Source organism: Accipiter gentilis, chromosome 33, assembly GCF_929443795.1.
Source record: "Accipiter gentilis chromosome 33, bAccGen1.1, whole genome shotgun sequence".
Classification (NCBI taxonomy): Eukaryota; Metazoa; Chordata; class Aves; order Accipitriformes; family Accipitridae; genus Astur; species Astur gentilis.
The window spans coordinates 16,251,345-16,273,502 of NC_064912.1; the positions used below are offsets into that span (position 1 = coordinate 16,251,345).

At 42.5% G+C, this 22,158-nt stretch overlaps 1 protein-coding gene across 3 annotated transcripts in view; it reads left to right on the forward strand.

The window, feature by feature from the left end:
• The first annotated feature begins 785 nt into the window (after positions 1-785).
• FOXK1 (forkhead box K1) overlaps positions 786-22,158 on the forward strand; it is a 57,915-nt gene continuing 36,542 nt past the window's right edge. For all 3 annotated transcript variants that reach the window (XM_049791772.1, XM_049791773.1, XM_049791774.1), the window contains exon 1: positions 786-1,287. In XM_049791772.1, the coding sequence (XP_049647729.1) occupies positions 902-1,287 (386 nt within the window). In that variant the 5' untranslated portion in view covers positions 786-901. The remainder of the gene's footprint in view (positions 1,288-22,158) is intronic.

The window sequence follows — 22,158 nt, forward strand, 5'->3', positions numbered from 1 at the left end:
AAGTAATAAATAGTGTAATGCAAGCTAAGCAACCTACACACACTCCCTTATAATGAAAAACTATACGAGATTAAAGCTGTATATTTTAAAAAACACTCTATGAGTATATACATATATATATATGGGTGTGTGCATATATATATAAAAAACCTCTATAAAAGCGTGTTAAGGTGTTTTAAACTCACACCTTTCCGTACCTGGGATGAATCTCCCCGTTCGGCAAGCCTTTGCAAGCAGTCCAGGGATATTAAAATCGCTTTGCCATTAAATCCCCCGCTAAGAGCGCGGAGGGGTTTCGGTGTCACGACATGACGAGGCAACAACACCACGCCGCTTCACTCGGCCTAAGTCGGTCGAACCCACGGCAGCTCTGTACCCAAAGGTGGGCGATGCCCCGGGGTCCGGCTGTGGGGCTGGATGTGTCCCTGCCCCACAGAAACCCCCGAGCGGGGACAGTTTTAGGGGTGGGGGCACCTCTCCAGCGCAGCGCGGGGGGGGCGGGGGACGGAGAGTTTCTGAGGCGATTCAACTCACGGACCCGGCAGAAAGCCATTTTTCTGTCAGGTTCGGGGGCGAGGTGGCCGGATTCCCCTCAGAGGGGGGGTCTTTCCCTCAGCACCTGCCCGAGGAACGGGGCCCGGGGCCCGGCGCAGCCGGCCCGCCCGGGCCTGCAGGCGGCGCCGCGTCCCCGCCGAGCCCGGCGCTGCCAGCCCCCGCCCCGCGCCATAAATCGCTGCTGGGCGGCCGGGCCCGGCGGTGCTGCCGGGGAGGCAGGGGAAGGCGGCGGCGGCGGTGGCGGCGGCGGGTTCGGCTGCCGCTCCGCCCCGCTTCTCCCCCCCGCTCCCGCCCCGCCGGCTCCGCCCCGGAGGCCGGCACGCTGGCTCGCTCCCTGCCTGGGAACATGGCCGAAGTCGGGGAGGACAGCAGCGGGGCGCGGGCTCTGCTGGCGCTACGCTCGGCGCCCTGCAGCCCCGCCGCGGCGCCCCCTCCCGGGCCGCCGCCCCCGGCCGCGCCGCCCGCCGCCGCCTCCGCCGGCCCGGTGCTGGCGAGGCTGCAGGGCCGCGAGTTCGAGTTCCTCATGCGGCAGCCGGCCGTCACCATAGGCCGCAACTCCTCGCAGGGCTCGGTGGACGTCAACATGGGGCACTCCAGCTTCATCTCCCGGCGGCACCTGCAGCTCAGCTTCCAGGAGCCGCACTTCTACCTGCGCTGCCTCGGCAAGAACGGCGTCTTCGTGGACGGCGCCTTCCAGCGCCGCGGCGGCCCGGCCCTACAGCTCCCGCCGCAGTGAGTGCCGCCGAGGCGGGCGCCGGGCCGGGCCGGGGGCGCGGGGGCGGCGGCAGCGCGGGGAGGCGGCGGCGGCGGCGGGGGCCCGCGGGACTGGGCCCGTTCCGGAGGGAGAGGGAGAGCCCCGCGGCCTGCGGGGAGGGAGCCGGGGAAGGGCCTGAGGGGGCGGAGAACCACCCGGGTCTGGGTGGAGAGGGGCCGAGGGGGCGGAGAGCGACCTCCGAAGAAGGGGACGGTGAGGGGTCCCTCGGCCCCCACCGAGGAGACGGTGAGGTGCCTCCGCCCCGCGGAGGGGACGTGGGTCTGCCGGGAGAAGGGCCTGAGGTGATGGCGAGGGGCCACCGCGGGTGAAGGGGACAGTGAGGGATGCCCCCCCTGCCCACAGAGGGCCTGAGGGGATGGTGAGGGGCTGCCTCTGAAGAAGGTGGCCTTGAGGCCCTCCCTCCCCAGACCGCAGAGAGCCTGAGGGGATGGTGAGGGGCCCCTCGCTTGAAGTTGGTCACGGTGGGTGAGGGACTCTCCCCTGATGGAGGGCCCGAGGTGGCATTGAGGGATGTCTGCCTGGTGACCTGCCAGTGGATCCGCTCGACATCCACCTCAACATCAACAAGGGATCTCCTCACCTTCCTGGCCTTGCTGCCATCCGCGACTGAGAAAGGGGATGATGTTCGTCAGGGCTGGGGCTGCTCTCTCTGAGGGAGCCATGGCTGGGGAAAAAGTGTGAGCCCCTCACCACAGGGTGCCCCTCCAGCGGGCTGTGCCCCGTGATCATTGTCCTCCGTGCCTTGCCTGCCAGCAGACTCGTATTCAACTGGTGGCCCTTAAGGGGCTTCCAAAAGGTAAATGAGAGAAGAAGGACTCTTGTCAGTGGGCTAAAACTTGCTACACCCAGGGCTTGTCTTCCCTGGAAAAGATCTACTGGAAAAAGTTGGAAAACCACTTTGCCAGAGTGCTTATTTTTAGGGTTGGCAAGTTGGGTGTTGTTCCTGGTGTCTCTCTGGGCTAAGAGAAAAAAGAGGGAGTTGGGCCGGGCCATGGGTGATGTTGCTCACCAGGAGCCCTGGAGAGCAGGCGCTCAGGGTGTCTTTGCTTGGTTGAGGAAGGGGAGAGGGATGCGGAAGGGTTTTCTGGGGTTTTCTGTGCTCGCAAGGAGGTAGTTGTCTGTGCTGTGTTTTAGATAAACTGTCTTACAGAAAGAAGAATGAGGTTGGCGTTAATCTATTTCTTCCTCTGAAAACATTGTTTATGGTTGCTGAGCACTGTCCAACGACTGCCATGCTTCACCCCAGGGGCAGCAGCGTGGTAGTGGTGGGTGATGTAATTCCTGTGTGCATCTCTTCAGGTTGTACCAGACTGACTGTGTCTAATGCCATCTCTAAGTGAAAACACGCTGTAAAGGCAGGAGATTGGGTTTTTATGATGTTCCACTAGGCTTTTTTTTTGTTCGTATAAAAGGCTGTTTTCATCTGGCAGTTTTTGGCTTTGGTACCGTTTACCTCCAGCACCAGGGTCCTGGAGTTATCCCTCTCTCACCAGCCTGTTGCTCAGGGGAGGGTTTTTTAATTACTCATTTCCTCTGCAGGCTGCTTCATTTTGTACTTAGTAATTTAGTTATAACTCCCTAGCTACTCGCTCTCTGAGGCGTTTTGGTTTGTAACGTGTTCCATTTTCTAAAAGAGATGTCCTTTAGTGTCTGTTTAATTAATCTTGCTTTGTAAAACAAGACCACCCAAAGCCCAGGGCATTTCTGTTGTCACTCCCTCTGGCTCCGAGTTTATCTGTGCGAGCTCTCTCCTCCCTGTCATTCTGTTTCTTCAGTTGGTTAATCATAAGCATTGTGCTCAAAAACTCTCTCAAGCAGTGACTTGGTTGCTTGTTTCTCTCCCCTTCCATTTGCTCATGACTCCTGGAAGGGGAATGGCAATTTTCCTTCTTCGTCGCTTTAAAGGGAGGAGTTTAATTACAGTTATGAACTCTGCACAATAAGGCATCCTCTTTGCTTGGCTGCTGTTTGAGCTACATAAATAAACTTGATGCTCCTCCTTTTTTCCAGAGTAGGAAAACGTTTTGCATCAATCTAAAGGAATTTGCCCCCTTGCTTCTAACAGGTAAACAACTCCTTGCCTTCTACTGGCCAGTCAATGGATTGTAACCCAGACCAGGGGGGGATAAAAAAAAAAAAAAAAGAAAATCCTGTTGAAGCTTTGAATGCACAGTCATGATTGAGCCTTTAAACTGTTCTCCTGTCTGCTGTTACATCCACTCTTGAAAAATCAGACAATTCTCTCCCAGTCAGCCCCCTCCACATGCACACAAGTACACACACCTCCTCCCCCAGTAAACAAAACAAAGCACTGAAGCCTGTATGCTTACTGCTAGCCAACTAATATTGTCAAAAGTAGGACAAAGTGAAGATAGTTTGTACCACACAGGTTTTAGGGTATAAACCACAATTTTTTCTGAGTAGTATTTTATGGTAACACTACTGCCCTGTTTGATACAGCCATACCTTCTCCATGTACCAGCAGAATGTATGGTTTTTGTTAAATTTCAGGAATTAATGGCCATTCCATTTAACGATTTAGGTGGGATGTCCTTGTGTTGTGGGGAGCTCTTGCTGGTAATCTTCTAAGAACCAGTTGTTTGAATAGTTGTCCCCCTCCCCCCTTTTTTTTCCCCACCTGTGAAGGATAGCAGAAACATACAAATCCTATTTTGTTTGGACCAATGCAGTCACTGCTGCTGTTATGTTACAAGAAAAGGAGATGCTTGTGCATCATGAGATCATGAATGAAAGCAGAGAGTTCCAGGAAAAAAGTGTCTTTCAGATGTAATTCATACTATTTGTTAAAAAACAGATCCTGGACTCATAGATGATATTTCTGAGGTATCTTCTCACTTCACCTTTTCTGTATAAAACTTCTCTGTTATAAGCCCTCTTCTAAGTTTAGAAGTAGTTATTCCTAAAAATAATGGAAAGTTTTGTCAGGAGAGGTGGGGAAGGGAGGAAAGAGGAAGAGTTTGAGACCTTTCTCGAAGACTGTACGTCCCTCCTAACACAATAGACGTGTTCAAAATCAAGGGCCTTTGAAAAGTTTCGTATCACTTCCTCCATCGACATCATGTGTATGTATAATCTGCTATAACCAGAATTTCACTGCTAGGCAGGAGTATCGTATTTCACAGCTGTGTTGTTATGGAAGATTATATTTCACAGATGTGATGACATAACTATGAATTATAATTAAACAATGATGACCAACAAGGACGGCATTTCCTAGAGGTTAATGACAGTTAGAAACAAAGTGGGTGGAAGAGTAGAGGGCTCGTACTACAGCTGAAGACCCCTTAATCTATTTAATTAACAAGTGCCATACTACAGCAAGCATTACAAATAAGATGAAATTACGGAAGTCCTTATGTTAAAAAAATAAGTGTTTTAAATCAAATTAAGGATTGCTAGAAACTTTTTTAGCTGTGCTAGTGGAAGCTGGAAATCTATGAATAAATATCTGGGTATTTTTCTATTAAAAAAAAGAGAGAAACTCAAGACTGTCAGTAGGGTATGCACTAGATTTTAAAACTGTTGATACGAGCAAAAACATAAGATAGAGGAGGAACTATTAGCTGGAGTACTTTTTCCTGCTGAAGACTGTATTTTTTTTCAAATTTACAGTGTAATCAGATGTTTACAGGATCGGGTTAATTCTGAATTATTAACTTTTTCTTTGTTATCTTCAAAATTGACTCAGTTTTTGAAAGAAGTGACAAGTTAGAGACTTCCAGTAACTAAAATAAGTACTTATTTGATAGACACACACACCCTGCCCCCAGAACCAAAGGAACTGAAACAGTTGAAAGTTAAGCTTGCTAACCTGAATTTTAAGCAGCTATGGGTCAGGTTTTCAAATGCTCCTAAGTACAAAAGTTCTATTGACTAAAAATTGCAAGTGTTGATTGAGCGTAGCCTGATAATAGCACTTGAGCTTTCTGAGCTAGGAGCTCAGTAGATTGGAAAATGGTGCTTGTCTGGGAATATTTTGTGGGATATTTACTTATTGCTTCTGTGACCATTTTGTATTTTTGCAGTAGCACTATTAATGGAGCCTGAAGTTTGTGTTTTCCATTGTAAATGGATACTTTCAGTATGAGATTTCTAAGCGTAAAAATAAGTTTTTTAAGCCTGTAGTTCTTTTAGCATTTAGGAAATGGAAGAAATAAATGGAGGATTTTTTTAGTTTGAACATAAAATACAAGGGAAGTAAATACATGGATGTATGAAAATAAATTAAAACATGGAGTTAAAATTAAAAAAAAAAAATATTATATAAGCCCCATTATAAATTGAAAACTTACTGTCCATGTGAATTAAGAGCATGCTGCCTTATTTATAATGGTGTTTTCCTAGGTACTTAATAAACTTGACAAAAATAAAAATAAATAGTCCAATACTCTGAGCACATATCAAGGTGCTGATCCTGCAAAATTTTATGCATGCATTAATCTTTCTGTATTGTGACTACACAAGTTCACTCTGGCATTTGGGTAGTGGGGGTGTCTCCACCATTGGGGTTTAGTAACCAAGCAGAAAATTGTAAGCTTGAAAATTGAAAGATCAACAGTCTTTTCATTTCCCTTTCTAAGGGAGATGGTACAGTCTGTTAGCCAGTAACTCGAGGCACTGATGAAAGTTCAAAAAATTGTCATAATCTAGAGAAACGGAGAAACATACAACGTATCGCAGTGTTTTGATGACCTCACTATAACCACTCGGCCTCCATTCTTGTGGTTAGAACAATGCCATCATGGTGTGTATGAGTGCGGGTATCCTTACATCTCGGAGGGAACTGCAAGCTGTACATACACATACTAAGGAAATGCTTTGACCACATAACCACGACTACAGAACTAGTTGTTTCTGAAATGCTGCATATGTATGTTGACTCTGATAACTCCTCATGTAGTTTTACTTCTTAAATATTGCATAATCTGCATTTGCAACCATTTTTTGTTCTTTGTTTGAATTGTTTGCTACAACTTGTGGATGGTGGTTTTACTCTCGCTAGAAACTCTTTAAAGATTTGCTGTCTTAGTGTTTTGTCTTATATTTTTTCACGCTCTTATTTGATTTCAAAGACTGTATTTAAGAACAGGTTTTTTTGTTGCACAGCAAGATGGTGATAAAGGATTACTTGATTTTAATTATGAATTTATGTCAAGTAATTTTTGGCTAAGCAGCTCAATTTGTCATGGGTTATATTAAATGTTTAAGGAAAGTTTCTCTGATGAAACTACTGCTCTATTTGTTGATTCAAAAATAGCTGTGCTGTAAGTCAGATTGTGAATATAAACTAAGGCTATGCAAAACTCAGTGTATGTTCTCTTATGTATTCTTTTAAACCAAGCTTGGTTCAGTTTAGCTGATGTGTTGTTTATGAAAAGATTAATCTAACCAGAACATGCCACACTTGTACATTCTTGTGCAGAGTCTCAGCTATAAAGGTTTAAATGTAGTTTCAAGTTATGCTGGTGTATCTTCTTTGTGTTAACAAACTCTCAATCATGACACGTATGCTTAGCTGACTGGGGGATTCTTCCAGTTGCTACTGTTGTGTTTTTATACAAATCTAGGGGATGAATGAGTGTAAGAGTCTTTGCTTTTACAAAAACGGGAATAAAAATGATGAAACCTGTAGCAATGTCTGTCTTGGTTATTTTGGTGCCAGCTGTGTGAGCATCCTGACTGCAGAGTGTCTGTTTTGATTCCTTCTGGTAACAAATGAAAATAATGCTTTTTTCCTTCATTCCCCTACCCCCGAAAATGGGACACGCAGTCTTGCACCGAATAACTGAACGCATAAATGACAACAAGGTTAATGTGATTGTTTTCTTTGTAAGCAAGCTCTTAGTAACTGTGCTCTGATAGCCATTTGGCGTCAGAGCTGTTCTGTGGGATGCCAAATTCTCTTGCTCAGTGTTGCAGTTTCCTGGAGGAGTAGATGTGGCAACAGGATGTTGGTAAAGAACAGGAAACTACTTGAATTTGCTACTTATGCCATGCAAATAGAGTCTTGTTACTGGCCCATGTGTAGTAATTAGTGTCTGCTATTGACAATTTTTGCAGCAGTGGCAGTGTGGAGCTCAGTGACTGTGTTGTGTGCTTTGGGGGGGCTGCACTCTGATACTCCGGGGTAACAAAGGGGACACAGGCTCATTACATGCTTGTTAAACCACTGTTTGAGATTTGACAGTTAGCTCCATCTGGCTTTCTTATTCAGGGTGGATCTCTACTAGCACTCAGCTCCATATCAGCTCTTCTGACATGCTAATTTACTTTGAGCTCCTTCTAGCTCTAATAAGTGTCTGAGTGTTCTGCAGTCAGAGCCAAGGGGCACCATAACCAGAAATGCCTAACAACCAAGCTTCACCTTACTGCTGGTTAGATGTGATGAGCCAGCTTTCCCTTCCCAATCCAAGGGGAAATGTGGTTTAAAAAAGAAGAATCATGTGCTTTTGAGCTGGCGATGTTAATGAAAAGGGAGAAGAATTATCTCATTGGCTCTTAGTACAGATTCTTTCCTCTCCTTTTTCTTAATAGCAGTCCAGAACACAGAAGCCTCTCTCCCACGTAGCCATACCTAACACCAGCTTTGTTTTATGGTATGTGTCTTTGGTTCAGTCCCTGCATTTAGGAGTTTCCTGAGGTTGCAGACTCATGGTTAGGATAGCCACTTCAGGATTCCTACTTTAAAGAAAGAAAAGTATGAAAGCTAAATACTCTGTAGAGCTTAGTCCGTAGTGTATTGGGTGGTTAAGGTCTTTGTTGTCTTAAAATTGCATATGTCTAGGACAGGCAGCAAATGTGCGGTGCTTTGTGACTAGTAAACTTAGGTAGCTTTTAAACGTTGGTTTATGCATCCGGACTGGCTGGTGGGCCCTGATGTAACAGACTGCAAGATTGACACGAAGAAACAGAGAGCTGGAGATCTCTGTGTCATTTTGCAGTGACTTTTTTTTTTTTGACAAATCTGTAAGATGAAGTTGAAGCATTTTTTTGTCTCCTGAATGTGGGCTATGAAAAGACATCTTAATGTACTTCCAGACTTGGTTAATTGACTAATTGTGAGTACAAATTATTGTGTGGTCATAATGCATTCACTTCAGTCAATAATTCAGTATTAATCACTGAATAGTTTTTTCAAGTATTTATAGGTCTCCCTATTTCAGTTGACTGCAGACTCCTTATAAAAGCAGATTGACGAGATGCTTATAGAGCAGCTGAATCTCCCACTTAGGTAAATGTGAGTAAAAATTTTTATCCAATAGTATAGTCTTTGTTTTCATAGCACAGATACAATTTAACTAATGTCTATTCACTCTTGTCCACAAATAGTTTTGTGCTAGTAATTCATGTGTTCAGTTTCTTCAGAACAGCTCAATAAAATGCATGTGTGCATTCCTTCTGCATGGCACTTAATTTTTATGAAATACATATTTTATTGGACAGTAAAACATTTAAGGATCTTAATGGCCTAATTAATACTCTGTATCCACTTCTGTGTTGTGTGTTTTTCTCTTCGTTATCCTACAGCTCCTTTTTTCATGTCCTCGTGCATTTTTTACCATAAAAATTTCAAGCAGTCTTGAGAGAGCAGTCTATTAGAAGCCTGTTCTTTGAATATTCAGCAGCTCTTAAGTAAGATTTGATTGATAGTCCCTTCCCTCCCTGCCCAATCTATTTTTAGTAATTTAAAAGTGAGTTTAATTTCTTGGGTTGTCATTTGTTGTGTATGTGCAATTTATTATGGTGGCTTTCCTCCCTACTTTAAATGTACCGATATGTAATTTTCATGTTGTTTGAGGACATTTTGACAGTTTGGGAGAAATAATGTAGAAATTAATTGGGAGCTCTGCCTTAGCTGAGGGAGCAAATATGGACAGTCTTTGGTTCTGTTAATATATACTGTGTGATTAGGATAGGAGGGTAAGTGGAATAAAACTTTAAGCACATTGTTACCACTTATTATCCTGTTTCAAGAATCTTCTAGAATAAGAGACTATTTTCATGTAAAAGTACAATCCACTCCATCTTTTAGAACAGAATGAGGAGATGAAAAACTTTGCAGAGGTGGTCTAAGCACTGTGGAAAAGGACTTCCCTCCCCTTTTCTCTGAAATACAGTGTTATAGCTGTACCCCTTTTTTCTGCTTTGTGCCACTTTAAAGAGAGCCTTGGGAAGTCTTCCCACACAAACTGTTTTAATCTTCTATCTCCCTTAAGGCCACATACAGAAGCCACCAACATTTTGACTAAGCAGTACTGGACTCCCTGCAGAGCCAGTTTGTGCACTTGCTAAAGGAATTGCTCTTGAGCAACTTAAGGCCTTTCCTCTCTCCAGGGCATAAGAACTATGGACTCTTAAACACTCAAAATCCTGATTGTGTGGGAGGAGAAAAGGACTAGACACAGAAAGCAAATTTTGTTTCCACCTGATGGGTAGACCAAAAATGTTTTTTCTTTTCATATTCAGTTTGAGGTGTAGCCCAAACTAGTAAAGGTAGACTTTTGGTGTGGGAGATGTGCCAACTGCTATTTATTTATTGATCTTTTTCTTTTCTTAATTGTTTCATGGCTTGCGTAACATGGTGTACCTTGGATTGGCTGCCTGCCCACGGTGCATAAAGGGGTGTTGACTGTCAACAAGCCTGGCAATTGGGTGGCTTTGCCTCCTTCTGTCTTGTCCATTTAGCTGTATAATCGCTCTCTTCCACCACGTCTCCATCAGACAGTCTAGAGACAAGCCATAATGAAACTTTTTGCACTGGGAAGATCTGCAAAGGAAAGGCTGGCACATGTTTTGCTGCTAATGTCTTTATGAAATATTAAGGCACACACTGAAGTTTTCTTCAGGCGTAGGAATTATTAGGAGAAAATTTCTACTGTGTAGTGGTTCAGTAAAAGTGTTGCTAGCATTTTTTGTATTTTGTGTAAACAAGGCATATGCAAACTGGCTGTTAGAAATAGGCGCAATCAAGTAGTGTAGACTTGCACATGATCTGTTTACAGTTGAGTGTCCCAGATCAGTGCTTCACTGCAAACAGAGCCACAGAATGAATTTGGGAAACAAAATTGTTTTGATGGACAGTGATGCCAAATGTGAGGTCTCTCTATGACAAGTGGGTATATCCTCTTCTCGAAGTGGTTCACAGTTTCTTCTCAATTTCATCCTGCTTTGTGCTCCACCAGATAGTATTGCCAGTATGACAGTTCTTATTAAACAAACCTGTAGTAGAGAAGGGCTAGAATCTTGTTCCTCAAAAAGCTGATATTGCAAACTATGAAGTTTGTATGAAGCTTCCAGGTAAGATACCTCTGTTAAGTAAAATATTTCCCTAATTCTGTATACTATACTGAAGCAAAGGAAGGGGAGCATTTAGAATATGCCAGTAATATGACAAGTTAACTCTCTAAAATTTCCCAGTTTAAAAATAATGAAACCACTGTGGCAGCAACTTACATACGTGCTGTTGTTTTGCAAGAGTCATTTGTCACTTTAGTTGGTTAAACTCCTTTCAAGGAAGAAACCCCTCAGCACTGTTGTATATGCTGGCAGGATTTAAAATACTTTAATAATCTTGGGATTGTTTTACATTGTCAGCCATATCCCGCTAGGTGGTCTTTCACAAGCCAGTCCAGTACATCATCATCTCCTGAATCACAGTAAAATTTTCTTTTCGTCCTCTTTAGCAGGGAGGAAGGTTGTGCCTAGGATGGTCTTCTAACCTTTACTTTCAATGTCAGTATTTTGGAGGCTGCAGGTGGATGTCACTTTGTAGACATTTGTGTGAGAGATGCTCTATGTTGCCCCAAATGTTTATTTGGCTGCGAGTCCAGAAGATGTCAGCTTTTAAAACATTTAAATTGCCCTCAGAGCTGCTTTTAAAACAGTAATGCTGGCTTCCTCTACTGGGTATCGAATGGATTGTGAAATGTCTTCAGAGGGAGTGGAAAGGACTTGAGTGAACATTTTGCAAAGTCTGACTCCATATGGATCGTTTTTTATAATGTACATAAATAGTACATTAGCTCTTTCAAATCACTTTCTAAATGAACTGAACCAGCCTCAAAGGAAAATATATCATAGTCACGCTCTGCGTGGTAGAGCCTTCTTGGAGAGTCTGATTGAATTCAAAGGTTAGTAACATCCCACATGCAAGCTTTTTCAGGCATATGTATGTGGGAATTGGGATCTTTTCCTGAGCTTTACAGAGGTTATTTTGTTTTGCACAGCCTTTGCTAATGTGTTTATAGGTAGTTCCTTAGATTTGGAAGGGAAAGTCTTCTAGATGGCTTGTGAGAACTTTCAAGGAGGTGGGCTGGCTCCTTGAAAGCAAACCCTACAATGGTGAATGGCCCATTAGAAGAAAGTTGATGGCGTTGCAAATGAGATTTACATGACAATTAAACTGCTGTAGTGTATCCAACAAAGATGCTGAAACAAGTTCCTCTCTCTGATGGTTATTAGGAGATTTTATGAACTGATCTTTTCAAATGGTTAGTTTCTCCTCCTTCTCCAGGGCATAAAAATTTCCCAAGGATCTGGATACTTGTAGTAATAAAGGAAGAGTCTTCCCAAGAAGATGGGAGGTAGGATGAAAATAGGGGTAGAATCAAAGTTGCGTGTTGCCTGTGGCAGCCGTGGCCAGATTTCTGTGGTTGAAAGGGGCAGCATCTGTGGCAAGCTGGAAATTCCCCAGCAGTAGAGCAAAGTTTTAAAGTGCTTGGTGTTGAGTTAGGTATGGAAATGAATAAGCAGTGCTACTTGTAGAGGCCAGCTGTGGCACTGCAGTTAGTTCCATGCTGTCACTACGTATTTAATTCTTGGTGTACTGCTTAATTTCTTATTGAAAACAGAACTCTTTGTAGAAGCTGTTATAGGGAAGTTCCCCAGAGCGTGGGTGCAGGTGGGGCTTTTTTTGGCACTGAGGTAGGTGTTAATTGAGGTTTATGGTTGAGGGAGAAACATACTTAGTTGAGTGTTTCTGCCAAGATGAGCAAAGAAGGAAAATAGTTAATATTGACCTTTTTCATTTTAACCAAGATCAGTGTGAGCAGCAGAGGCTTGGAAAGCCTCTCAGAAGGGCTCTTGAATTTCACAGAAGCAGGGAAGGAGTGAGAGATGCTGGTGGTGACCACGCTCTGCTGAGTCACTTCTTGTGGTCTCTGCTGTGGTAGAATGGAAGTCAGACTTAGGCTCTTATCTTGGATGGGGGGAAAAACTCAGCATGTCATGAATGGGGGCTAGCAGCCTTTTCTGGTGCAGAAACACTGTGGGCAATGTGTGTGTTACAGAGCTAGTATTGCCATTTCTGTGACATCTCTGGAAAACAAACAATGTCAGACTGGCTACTCACTGCCTGGTGCTGCCAGAATAGCCATGGTCCAGGGATCCTGAAGCAGCCAGGGGTTGCGTGTCATCACTGGGGCTGAGAGCCGTGGTTTGGCAGTACTGCCCTAGGACTGGGGAAAGTGGGATGTGAGAAGTCCTACAGGAAGCTGAGAAGCCTCGGACCTGTGAGCCCTTGGCAAGGGCTGAGCAAAACTTACTCCTGATCCAAGACTGTATGCAGCATCTGCCATTTCAGTCTTACAGTGGAGAGTTTGCCATCATCTCATGAAGGATAGATGTAGGACAAGCGTGGTGACAGCAGAATATAGAAATAAGTCTCATCCTACTTTGTTTCATACAAGTTGCCTTTCATTGTGCACTTGAATTAACTTAGTGGGACAGCAAGTTAGCATGGGGGTGGATGGAATAACCTTGTTTGTCACTGTGGTGTGCATTGTATTTTTTTAATAGCATAAAACCTTGGCTGCTGTCAGGCACACACCTGAAGAACATTTATCTCCACAGAGTGCTTTTTTCTTTTAAGCTTCTGTTCCACTCCATAGTTCTGCCAGTTTGATCGGTACTTTAGCTTTGTTTAACGGGTATTACCTGGTAGGGTCGGGATTTTGTTTTGATTTGGCTTTTTTGCCTTTGAAATGTCACATTGAGATCTAAAATGAGGCAGCTTTAAAACCGAACACTAGGATATGGTATGTACATTTTTGCCAATGTTGTCCGAGTGGCAACCATGTAAAATGAATTTGTGTCCTTTGTATATGTCCCAAACTGTTTAACTAAGTGCCATGCTGATGAAGAGTCTTCTAGCGCTTTGTGGAAATGCTGGCTTAAGACATGTCACTCCTGCTTTGACAGAGTGTGAAGATGAGTATGAGGTTGATTCTTCTGAGATGTACATTGGCTTAAACAGGACTGAAATCCCCATTTTCAAGCAGCCCATTTTACAGAGGTCCGTAGAGGCCAACAATGACTAGAAGGTGTTCAGAAGTATTTGAACCAGGTTTGTAAGAGCTACTTGCTGTTGCCCAGTCTAAACAGCTATCCAGCCCCACAATAAATTCAGTTAAAATCCCACGAGAGGTTCTGTAGGTCCTAAATATACATTTACCACATAAGCAAGGTGGGCCGCACTTGAGAGAGACAATTGATCCTGCCCCGGTGTTGATTTTTGTGGTGCTAGTATGTGTGGTAAGCAGGAGGAGAGGAGTTAATTTTAGCTTGATTAGCAACACAGAAGGGAATAAAGATGACTGCATTGGAAGTGGCAGTGGGATGAGATCAGTGAGGGTAGTTTATTTCCATGCATCTAAGTGGGTGTTCTAAGCAATTTAATTTTTCTTTCTTTCCTTGTTTTTTAAGAGAACCAAGAATGTTAATGCATTTAGTCCTTGAAATCCTTCTGCGGTTGCAATTCTGGACACTTTATTGTTGCTGCATGGTGGTTGTTTTAAATGAACACCAGGTGCTTATATTCTGTTCCTCAAGAGTTCCTCGTTTCTTTGCTCTCTGTTACCTCGTTCAGCAGCAAGTGGCAAGTGATTCTCGGTATTGGACTCTTGGGTTTTCTCCTACTCACCTTTGTTTATATTCTGGAGCATGTTCAAAACTGTTTATGATTAAACATTGCTCAAACAGCCAGGTTAAGATTTATTGACATAAAGGAGGCTGGGAGGAGGGAGTGGCTGGCTGGTCATCTGTGTCTACTTCCAGCTGATAGTGATGTTACTGAAGTTGTACACATATCTGTGCAACAGCTGTGGTGTGTCAGACAGGCTGCTGTTCAAAAGCATGGTGGCTAGGGACTGATACCTGTCAGCACAGTCTTTTTTCCTTTGTACAGTAAAAGCTCAAGCAAAGGAGTGTATGTAGGTGATGCACTCCTTCCTCTGGAGCTTGGGATTCTGAAAACATCCCATGGCTCTTGAGCAGGGGACCACTATTTTTCTGTCAGTGGGAGAGGTTTGCACACCACTGAGGAGAGAGATCAGGCTTTGAAACATGCTAATAGGGTTATGACCTACAAGAGTTTTAAACAGGGATCCTTTTAAAAAAAGATGCCTACCCCTTAAAAACCAATGCTGTTATATGGAAGGCAAGGAAGTTCAGAACAGAAGATGGGAAGATGAGCTCTATTTAGGAAAATAAATTCAAATAAAAATAGAAAAATATCAGGGTTAGAAAGAAGGTAAGTTCATAAAAAAAAAAATCTTTTATAAAGCTAAACCAATTTGTTTCCTGGCCCCACTTAGCTACATACACACCAGAGGTGTTAAAAAAGATATTTAGGTTTTGAAGAAGTCTGTATGTAGCATGTTGGGTTTTGTTTGTTTATTTTAAAATCACAGATATTGATATTTTGCAGGCTTTAAGAAAAAACTTAAAACACAATGCTGATAATGTACTAAAAAATTAACAGATTGATCAGCCTAATATGGAAAGATATTTTTGCAGTTATAAGACTTGATGATAAAAGTGAGATACACACACAAATGTTGCACGTAATTTACATTTTCTCTGAAGATCAAATATTTATTGGCTAGTGAAGAAATGGTTAAGATAGGATCTAGACCTCTACAGGCTAGACTACCTGATTAGAGCAGCAGTGGTACACAGGCTGTTGAGTGTTACAGAGTCTCTTAACTATCGTTATTTTTATGTATATAACCACACACACAACAAAATAACATAATAGGCTTGCTGTATGTTAGAGATGATATCAGGTGTCTGCAGTGCTGATAGTGAAACTTTCTGGTGCTGGCAGCCAACCTCATTTAAATAAAAGCATCGTCTGCTGTTTGTGCCAGCCCACTTCTTTGGTGGCAAACTTTCATATCAAGTTTTTGATGTCAGGCCACTCATTCTGACACTTAAAACACCTCCCTATTCCCAAGCTTCAAATTAAACAGCAGCTTTATGGTTAATTTTAGACTTTAAGGGTAGCTTACTAAATGTTTTCTGCAGGTAGCTAGCTGTTGACATCCCTGGGAATGCAACTGCAAAATTTTTCCCCACTGTCGTTGCACTGAGAGGCATGGTAAATGAGATAGACTTTAATTGACTGGCAGAGTGGTGTTGGGTTAAGACATGGCTTACCATATGACACACGGAAAAAAGTTCACTGTATCTTAACAGTTTGCTCAGAGACATGAAGTTGTTATAGGAAGGACTACACAGGGGAACAGAGCAGCTTCTGTAACAGTGTGGTGGAAGTGAGGCCAGAATTTGCCTTCGGGGGACTTTAATAATAAAGACAAAGGAAAACCCCCAATCAATATTGATTAAAAGTTAGACGTCACTGTTGAGGCTGCAGATTAATTTATATTGATGTAAAATCATGTCTGATTTTTGTGGCCATAGGTAAGACCTTCTAGGCTCATACATTTAGCACGTCGGCAGACTTCAGTTAGGTCTTGCAATGCTTCAGACTCACTGTACTCCATGTAATCTGCCCTATGTGCTGCTGAACTGCAGCTTGCTTGTTTTTAAAGGAATAGGAGTGCTTGGGAGGGGAAGAGGGATTTGTCTTCTGATAGCAAGCCCTGTGCCCAGCATTCCTGGTTTGGAGTGAATGGCATATTTTGAAACTGACTCCAATGTTTTGAAATGTGAAGCTAAGTGAGGTACAATTATAGCACCACCTCTTTGTTTCTCTATGCCTGGTGGACGGACACAAGTAACTACCATGTTGTCTTGGCGTGCATATTTAAAAAGCGGTCTTTGTGGTGGCTTTTGACAGACTCCCCGATCAAAGTACCAAAACTCTGCCTTAATGGTATTTGTTATAGAAGCCTGTTAATGATATTCTTTTAATTATACCAAGGCTTCGTTTCTGAGATTGTCTTACATATTTAGAATCCATCTAGAAATAATTGTCAAGACTTTTCTGGATTAATTTTAATGTAAGTGTTTATGGTTGGGGTTTTCTATGTTTTAAATAGATAAGTGAATTAATCCCTGCTCAGGTGTGGATTGACCAGTGTTCCACTGAATTTGTAAATAAGTGGTGATAATGATGGTCTTTCAGGAATATCCTTCAGCTTTTTTTGCAGGCATTAAAGTGAATGAAAGACACTGCTAGCTGGCTTACAGTGGAAAGGTGTTCTTTTTCAGCTTTTCTGCTGGAAAAGTTTCAGAAAGGTCACTTTTGAAACTCGCATTCCTGGCCCTTTGCACTCTGATAGCTTTCTGGAGGAGATTGGAGCAGCTTCTGGTAGATGTTTTTTTGGCATTGGACTGAGCAGGATTGTTATGAGACCCATCCGGCAAAGCTGCAGATAGGATCTGGAAAAGACCTGTCCATAACATGAATTTCCCAGGCAGGGTGGTGACTTCAGAGGGAACCTCCTACTAGCCAGCTCCTGCTGGCTCTCCATTAGCTGATTGAAACACTGTTCTCAGCCGTTTCGGTGATTTCTTTTCTGTTCTTCTATGAGATGCTATTTTGATACCCTGTGAATTTATTCCCTGACCTTGTTGTGGTATTTCATTACACTGAAAAAATGTCAACTACAATATCTTATGTGGGGTTTTTTCCTTTCCTGTACTGTACTCCTCAAAGGGGAGTATCTGGAAGTGAAGCTGCGCTTGATGTCTCAAATAATTATCAAAGAGTAAAATCAGAACGTTATTAAAGAGATGTAAGGAATGTAAAAAAAAAAAAAAATACAGCTCTTGATTCTTCACTACTAATTCTCCAGTGTGAAACAGCCTCAAATGTTCTCACTTGAATGAAAAATTCACTATTTGTCAGTGGTGTTGCTCGATTTATCAGTTTGCTCTGTGACAGCAATTAAAAGGTTTGCTAGATAAGCAATTGTAGGGAAGATGTGTAGAATAAAATGATTATTGAAGTGTCACAGCATGGTATTATAGTGCAAACTCTCCTGAAGGTTTTGCTTTTAACATCTAGTTGTTGCAGCCTCAAAAAAAAAAGTGCTTGTTTTCTCCCGTGGACTTTTAAAGTACATACGTATGAACCAAACCAGCATTTTAATGTTCTTTGGGTTGGGCTTCTGGTATCTCTTTTCCTTTTTAGCCTTCCTGATCAGCCTAGGGGTGTTTATACTGTTTCCCCTCTACCACCTGCTTGGCTCAGTTTCACTTGCTGCTTTTTCCTGGGATGGTCAGTAGCTGAGACCTTGCTGTTGGTCAGCACAGTGAGGTGGGATGTCTGTGGAGTCTGGAGGGACTGAAGAAACAAAAATATTTTTTTGTATGTCTGTGTGTGCGTGGTGCTGGCAGGGGAAGGAATCCCAGAGGTTGCCCAAACTTTCCCGTGAACATTGCTGTCTTCAAAGAAGTTTGCTAAAATACGTATTTGAAAATCTGCCTCTGCGTGGAAGTGTTTCTCCATGTGTTTGAACCCTGATGAAATGGCACAAAGGGAAGCCCTGTGCAACTGAGCTCAATAGAAACATTCATTACAGCTAATTTACCTGGTGCTTTTAAGAGACATAGCTATTCATAAGTTGTGGTTTTGCCTGATGCTGCTGGTAGTATTTGTTTTAAATAGATACACTTGCCTGCACACGCTCTTTGCCCATCTGAAATCTTGTCTGGCTGTGTTGGAAACCTCGTTTTAAACATGGTAGTATGCAGTGGTAGGCAAATACCAGTGTAAGCTGTGGTGCCCTCCCATTAGGACAAAAAAATCCTTTACTGTGTGTATGCTTCCAGGTAAACAGTAGCAAGGAGTATAGCGAAAAGATCTTGTCTGTGACAAAGAGAAATGGCAATTTTAATTTTTTTCTGAAGCATTGTCTGTGTTCAGCCATCTTACCGCACCTGCTTTTCTCAAGGACAATTAGTGAATAAACTCTGGAAGCATGAAGGTACTAAAAAGCACTTATTTTGCAGCATGCAGAGCCTGCATATCCCATCTGAGACAACCACAAAGCTACTCCTGCTCCTGTAGATGTGACCTGCTGGTTGCTATGGGAGAATTGCCATGGGTACAGGGCCACGGGAAGCACTTGTTGGAATGCAGAAAACATTTTCAGTCTTTGTTTGGTCCTCTTGCATACAGCTGAGTGACTTTGAGTTTGAAATAATTAAGCTGAATCAAAAAATCATGACTTTTCTGTTTCAGGAACTTTTGAAAATTTCCAGCCTTAGAGCATCAGCATGGTGGCTGATGTGATTTACCTGGTAAAGACCAGAGCTTTTCTCAAAATGAATGAATTGCATTTCGTTTTGTGAAATGAGAAGGCAGTGTTTGGATCATGTGATGCTTAAATCTGAGTCTGTGGTTACATGCTTCATTTTTTTTATAGTCTGTATAAATCTGCAACATTTTTGCTGGTACCTCCTCCTTTCCTTCTTCCACTTGATACTTGTCCACTCCACTGACTCTGTTGGTGTTGGTGCCTGTGTTGCCATGTGGAAGGCAAGATAAGGGATCTGATCTGCCTGATGCCTGACTCCCAACAAAAAAAGAAATTAATTATTTCAGCTACCCGATTTGACTTGCTGTGCAGTGGTTTGGATGGTTATTGGCACAAGGGTGACACTGAGAGGAAATGGTTGAGGGGGAGGGATTGGGGGGGGAGGTAAAGAAAATACCTCTTAAGCTGAGAAACAGATTTAGATTGTGTTAAAATAAATCTGCATGAGATTGAGTGGCATAATTGGTATCTCTTTGGGGAGAAGATTATTTTTAAGGCAGAGGAAACCAGTGGGCTGTCCTCCTGAGCTGCAGACTTTTACCCAGTTGTCTGGTTACTCATCCCAGCGAGTCCAGGGTGACCATGGAAAGAGGAGAATTTCCAGCTAACTCAGATGCATTTCAGAGGAAGGACAGAAAATCCTTCCAAGTAAGCTGGAATTTCAGGCTGGTTGATACTAATTCCACTGGATTCAGGTATGAGGAATTCTCGATTACTTCAGTCTGAGTTTGTCTTTACTAAAACTAGGTTTACATTAGCTTTAGTATAGGAATGATACCCAAGTGGTTAATGCCAGGGACCCCAGTACACTGAAGTTGAGCTACTTGTGTGTGTCTGGTGTAACAAGGCAATGGAAATAGTTGCTGGTACTTTCTGGAAAAAGTTCCCAACAGAAGAAAATTTAAAATTCATGAAGTAGAAGTAAGACCAATCTCTCTTTAATTCAAGTAATTATTTTAAACCTGAGCTCACTCACATATGTACAAATTTAGTTCAGTCTCAACTGATATATGTACTTTGCATATCTGTAATGTTAAGCATGACAGTATATATTAAATAAAGCGATTGTGTTACAAAGCATGCCAGGCAAGTGATGTGTAAGCGCAGGGTAACTGTGGGGTTAGAAACCAGTCCTCCTGACTAAACTCACGTTGTGACTTACAGAATAATTACGACCAAACATTTCAATGGGTTGTTCTGTTGTTTTCAGCTGTGATGGAGAAGGCTATACTTCTTTATTTGTGGATAATCTCAGTACTTTCTAAATCTAGTTTTCCTTCAGTTATGTTAAAAACACTAATGGTGACTTTTATAGCTTTTCTTCTAATTAAACAATAGTGGATAGTACCAGAGGCGTTTTTGCAGGGACCTCTGCAGTTTATTTCCTTTTGCTGCTGCTGTCTGGCAATGTGCTTGTCTTGCTTCTCTTGAGATTGAGTGATTCATTACAGGAGGACCAAATGTCGATTCTGGGCTTCACCATTTCTTGCAGACCCTTTGCTTATCTCTTCATGAATGCAATAAATTATTTTACCAACCACCATGTTACAGATATTTCTCTGATGTGTGTTTGATAAAGGACTTTATGGGTAGGCCTTCAGTAGGACTTGATGTTAAATCTGGTCAGATCAGTAGAGCAATTGAAAAGGAAATAACAAATGCTGAAAACTCATTAAGACTGCAGTAACCTCCAAAATGAACCAAGCACTCTTAAAAACCTAGCAGTTATGCTGCCTGTGTCCCCTAGCCTAAAGAGATGTGTAAAGAAAAGAATTATAATGACTCTTAAATTACCATGGTGATAGGTACATGCTTGTTTTGTAATGTGTATTTAGACTTAAGAGAATAAAATGTATTTGTCTTCGTTCCTCCAGATCTCTTTAGTCTCAGTGCAATTAACTTTTTCATTTGGAATGCAGATGGCACTAGCCAAGTGGATGATATAACTGGTTTCTCATTGGTATTGCTTACAAAGTGTTATTGGGGGGGGTGGGGGGGGGGAAATCTAGGGTAGGGAGTGGAACAGGAAATGTTGGATGATTTTATTATTATTATTGAATAGTACCTAATCTCCTGTGACAGCTCAGACAGCTTTCAGAGCTTGTTGTATGGTTTTATGACATTCATTCAAACTAATATTAATTTTAATTCACTTGTGATTGAAAAGTGGTTTTGTTACTTGTGTTTTTGCCCACCTTGCTGCTTCAAACAGCTGTAGTTCCAGCAAAGTAATAATTTTGAGCACAATACTTCTGATGATTATTGCTATTGGGGAGTAGGGGTCTAGTTTATTTTTGTGAAGGCAGAAAACTAATTTGGTTGTTTTAGTTCCTGAAATGGGGCAAAACTCTTCTAAATACTTTGCAGGTGAAGTGTTTCGGGTTTTGCTGGTTGATGCAGTGAGGCTTGCTGTAGAAAAGCTGAAGTTTCGAAGAGCATTGCTCTCCCTGGGCAGAGTGCAGTTAGCACAAAGCAACAAATCTTGGTCAATAAATGTTCCCAGCTCAGCTGTTTTGCAGTGGTCACAGCAATTATCAGAGCCTTATTTTTGAAGAAATGTGAATCTGAGGTAGTTCTTGTCTCAGTCTGCTTATCTCTCTGGGGGCAGACCTTCAGGACTTAGAGACATGTTTAGTTAAGTGAAGCAAACTCTTATCTTTTTCTAACCAAATTTAGTTTGATATTGGGTGAACTGGTGTCTAAACTTTCCCAGTGAGTCTTTTATGTTGTCCAAGGCACCTCCTTTCAGACTGCTTCAAAGTATTATGGGAATAGGGAGTGGATTTATGACTTAATGGGAACTTGATTTTCATAGATGCAAGCATGTGATTCTTCCCTTAGCTGATTACAGAAGATGAAGAAAATTAGTTACAGGAGGTAATTGGGGCACTTCTCTGTTATGGCTGCTATGTACAGTACCTGCACATGAATTGTGGCCTGAAATTTTGGTATTTATCCTACATGTTGACTGAAGGTGTGTGAAGAATCCACCTTGCCCTCTGGTAATATCATGTCAGGTACCTTGAAATAACTGGTAATGGTAATAGCCTGACAAAGATGACTGATGGGAAGTTCTCACTTTGTGCTGAGAAACCCAACTTGTTTTTGAAACTTCGTGCATGGGAATAATACTGTATTCTTCTGGGTGAACTATATGTAATTGACAAAAAACAAATTGGTTTCAGAGAAGTTACAGGGGACAGAAACAGCTATTGTGTGGGGCTTGCTTGGGAATTTTTATTTTTTTTTACAAGGGTTTTTGTGGACATCCTTGGTCAAACTTCAGCTAGTAATGACAAA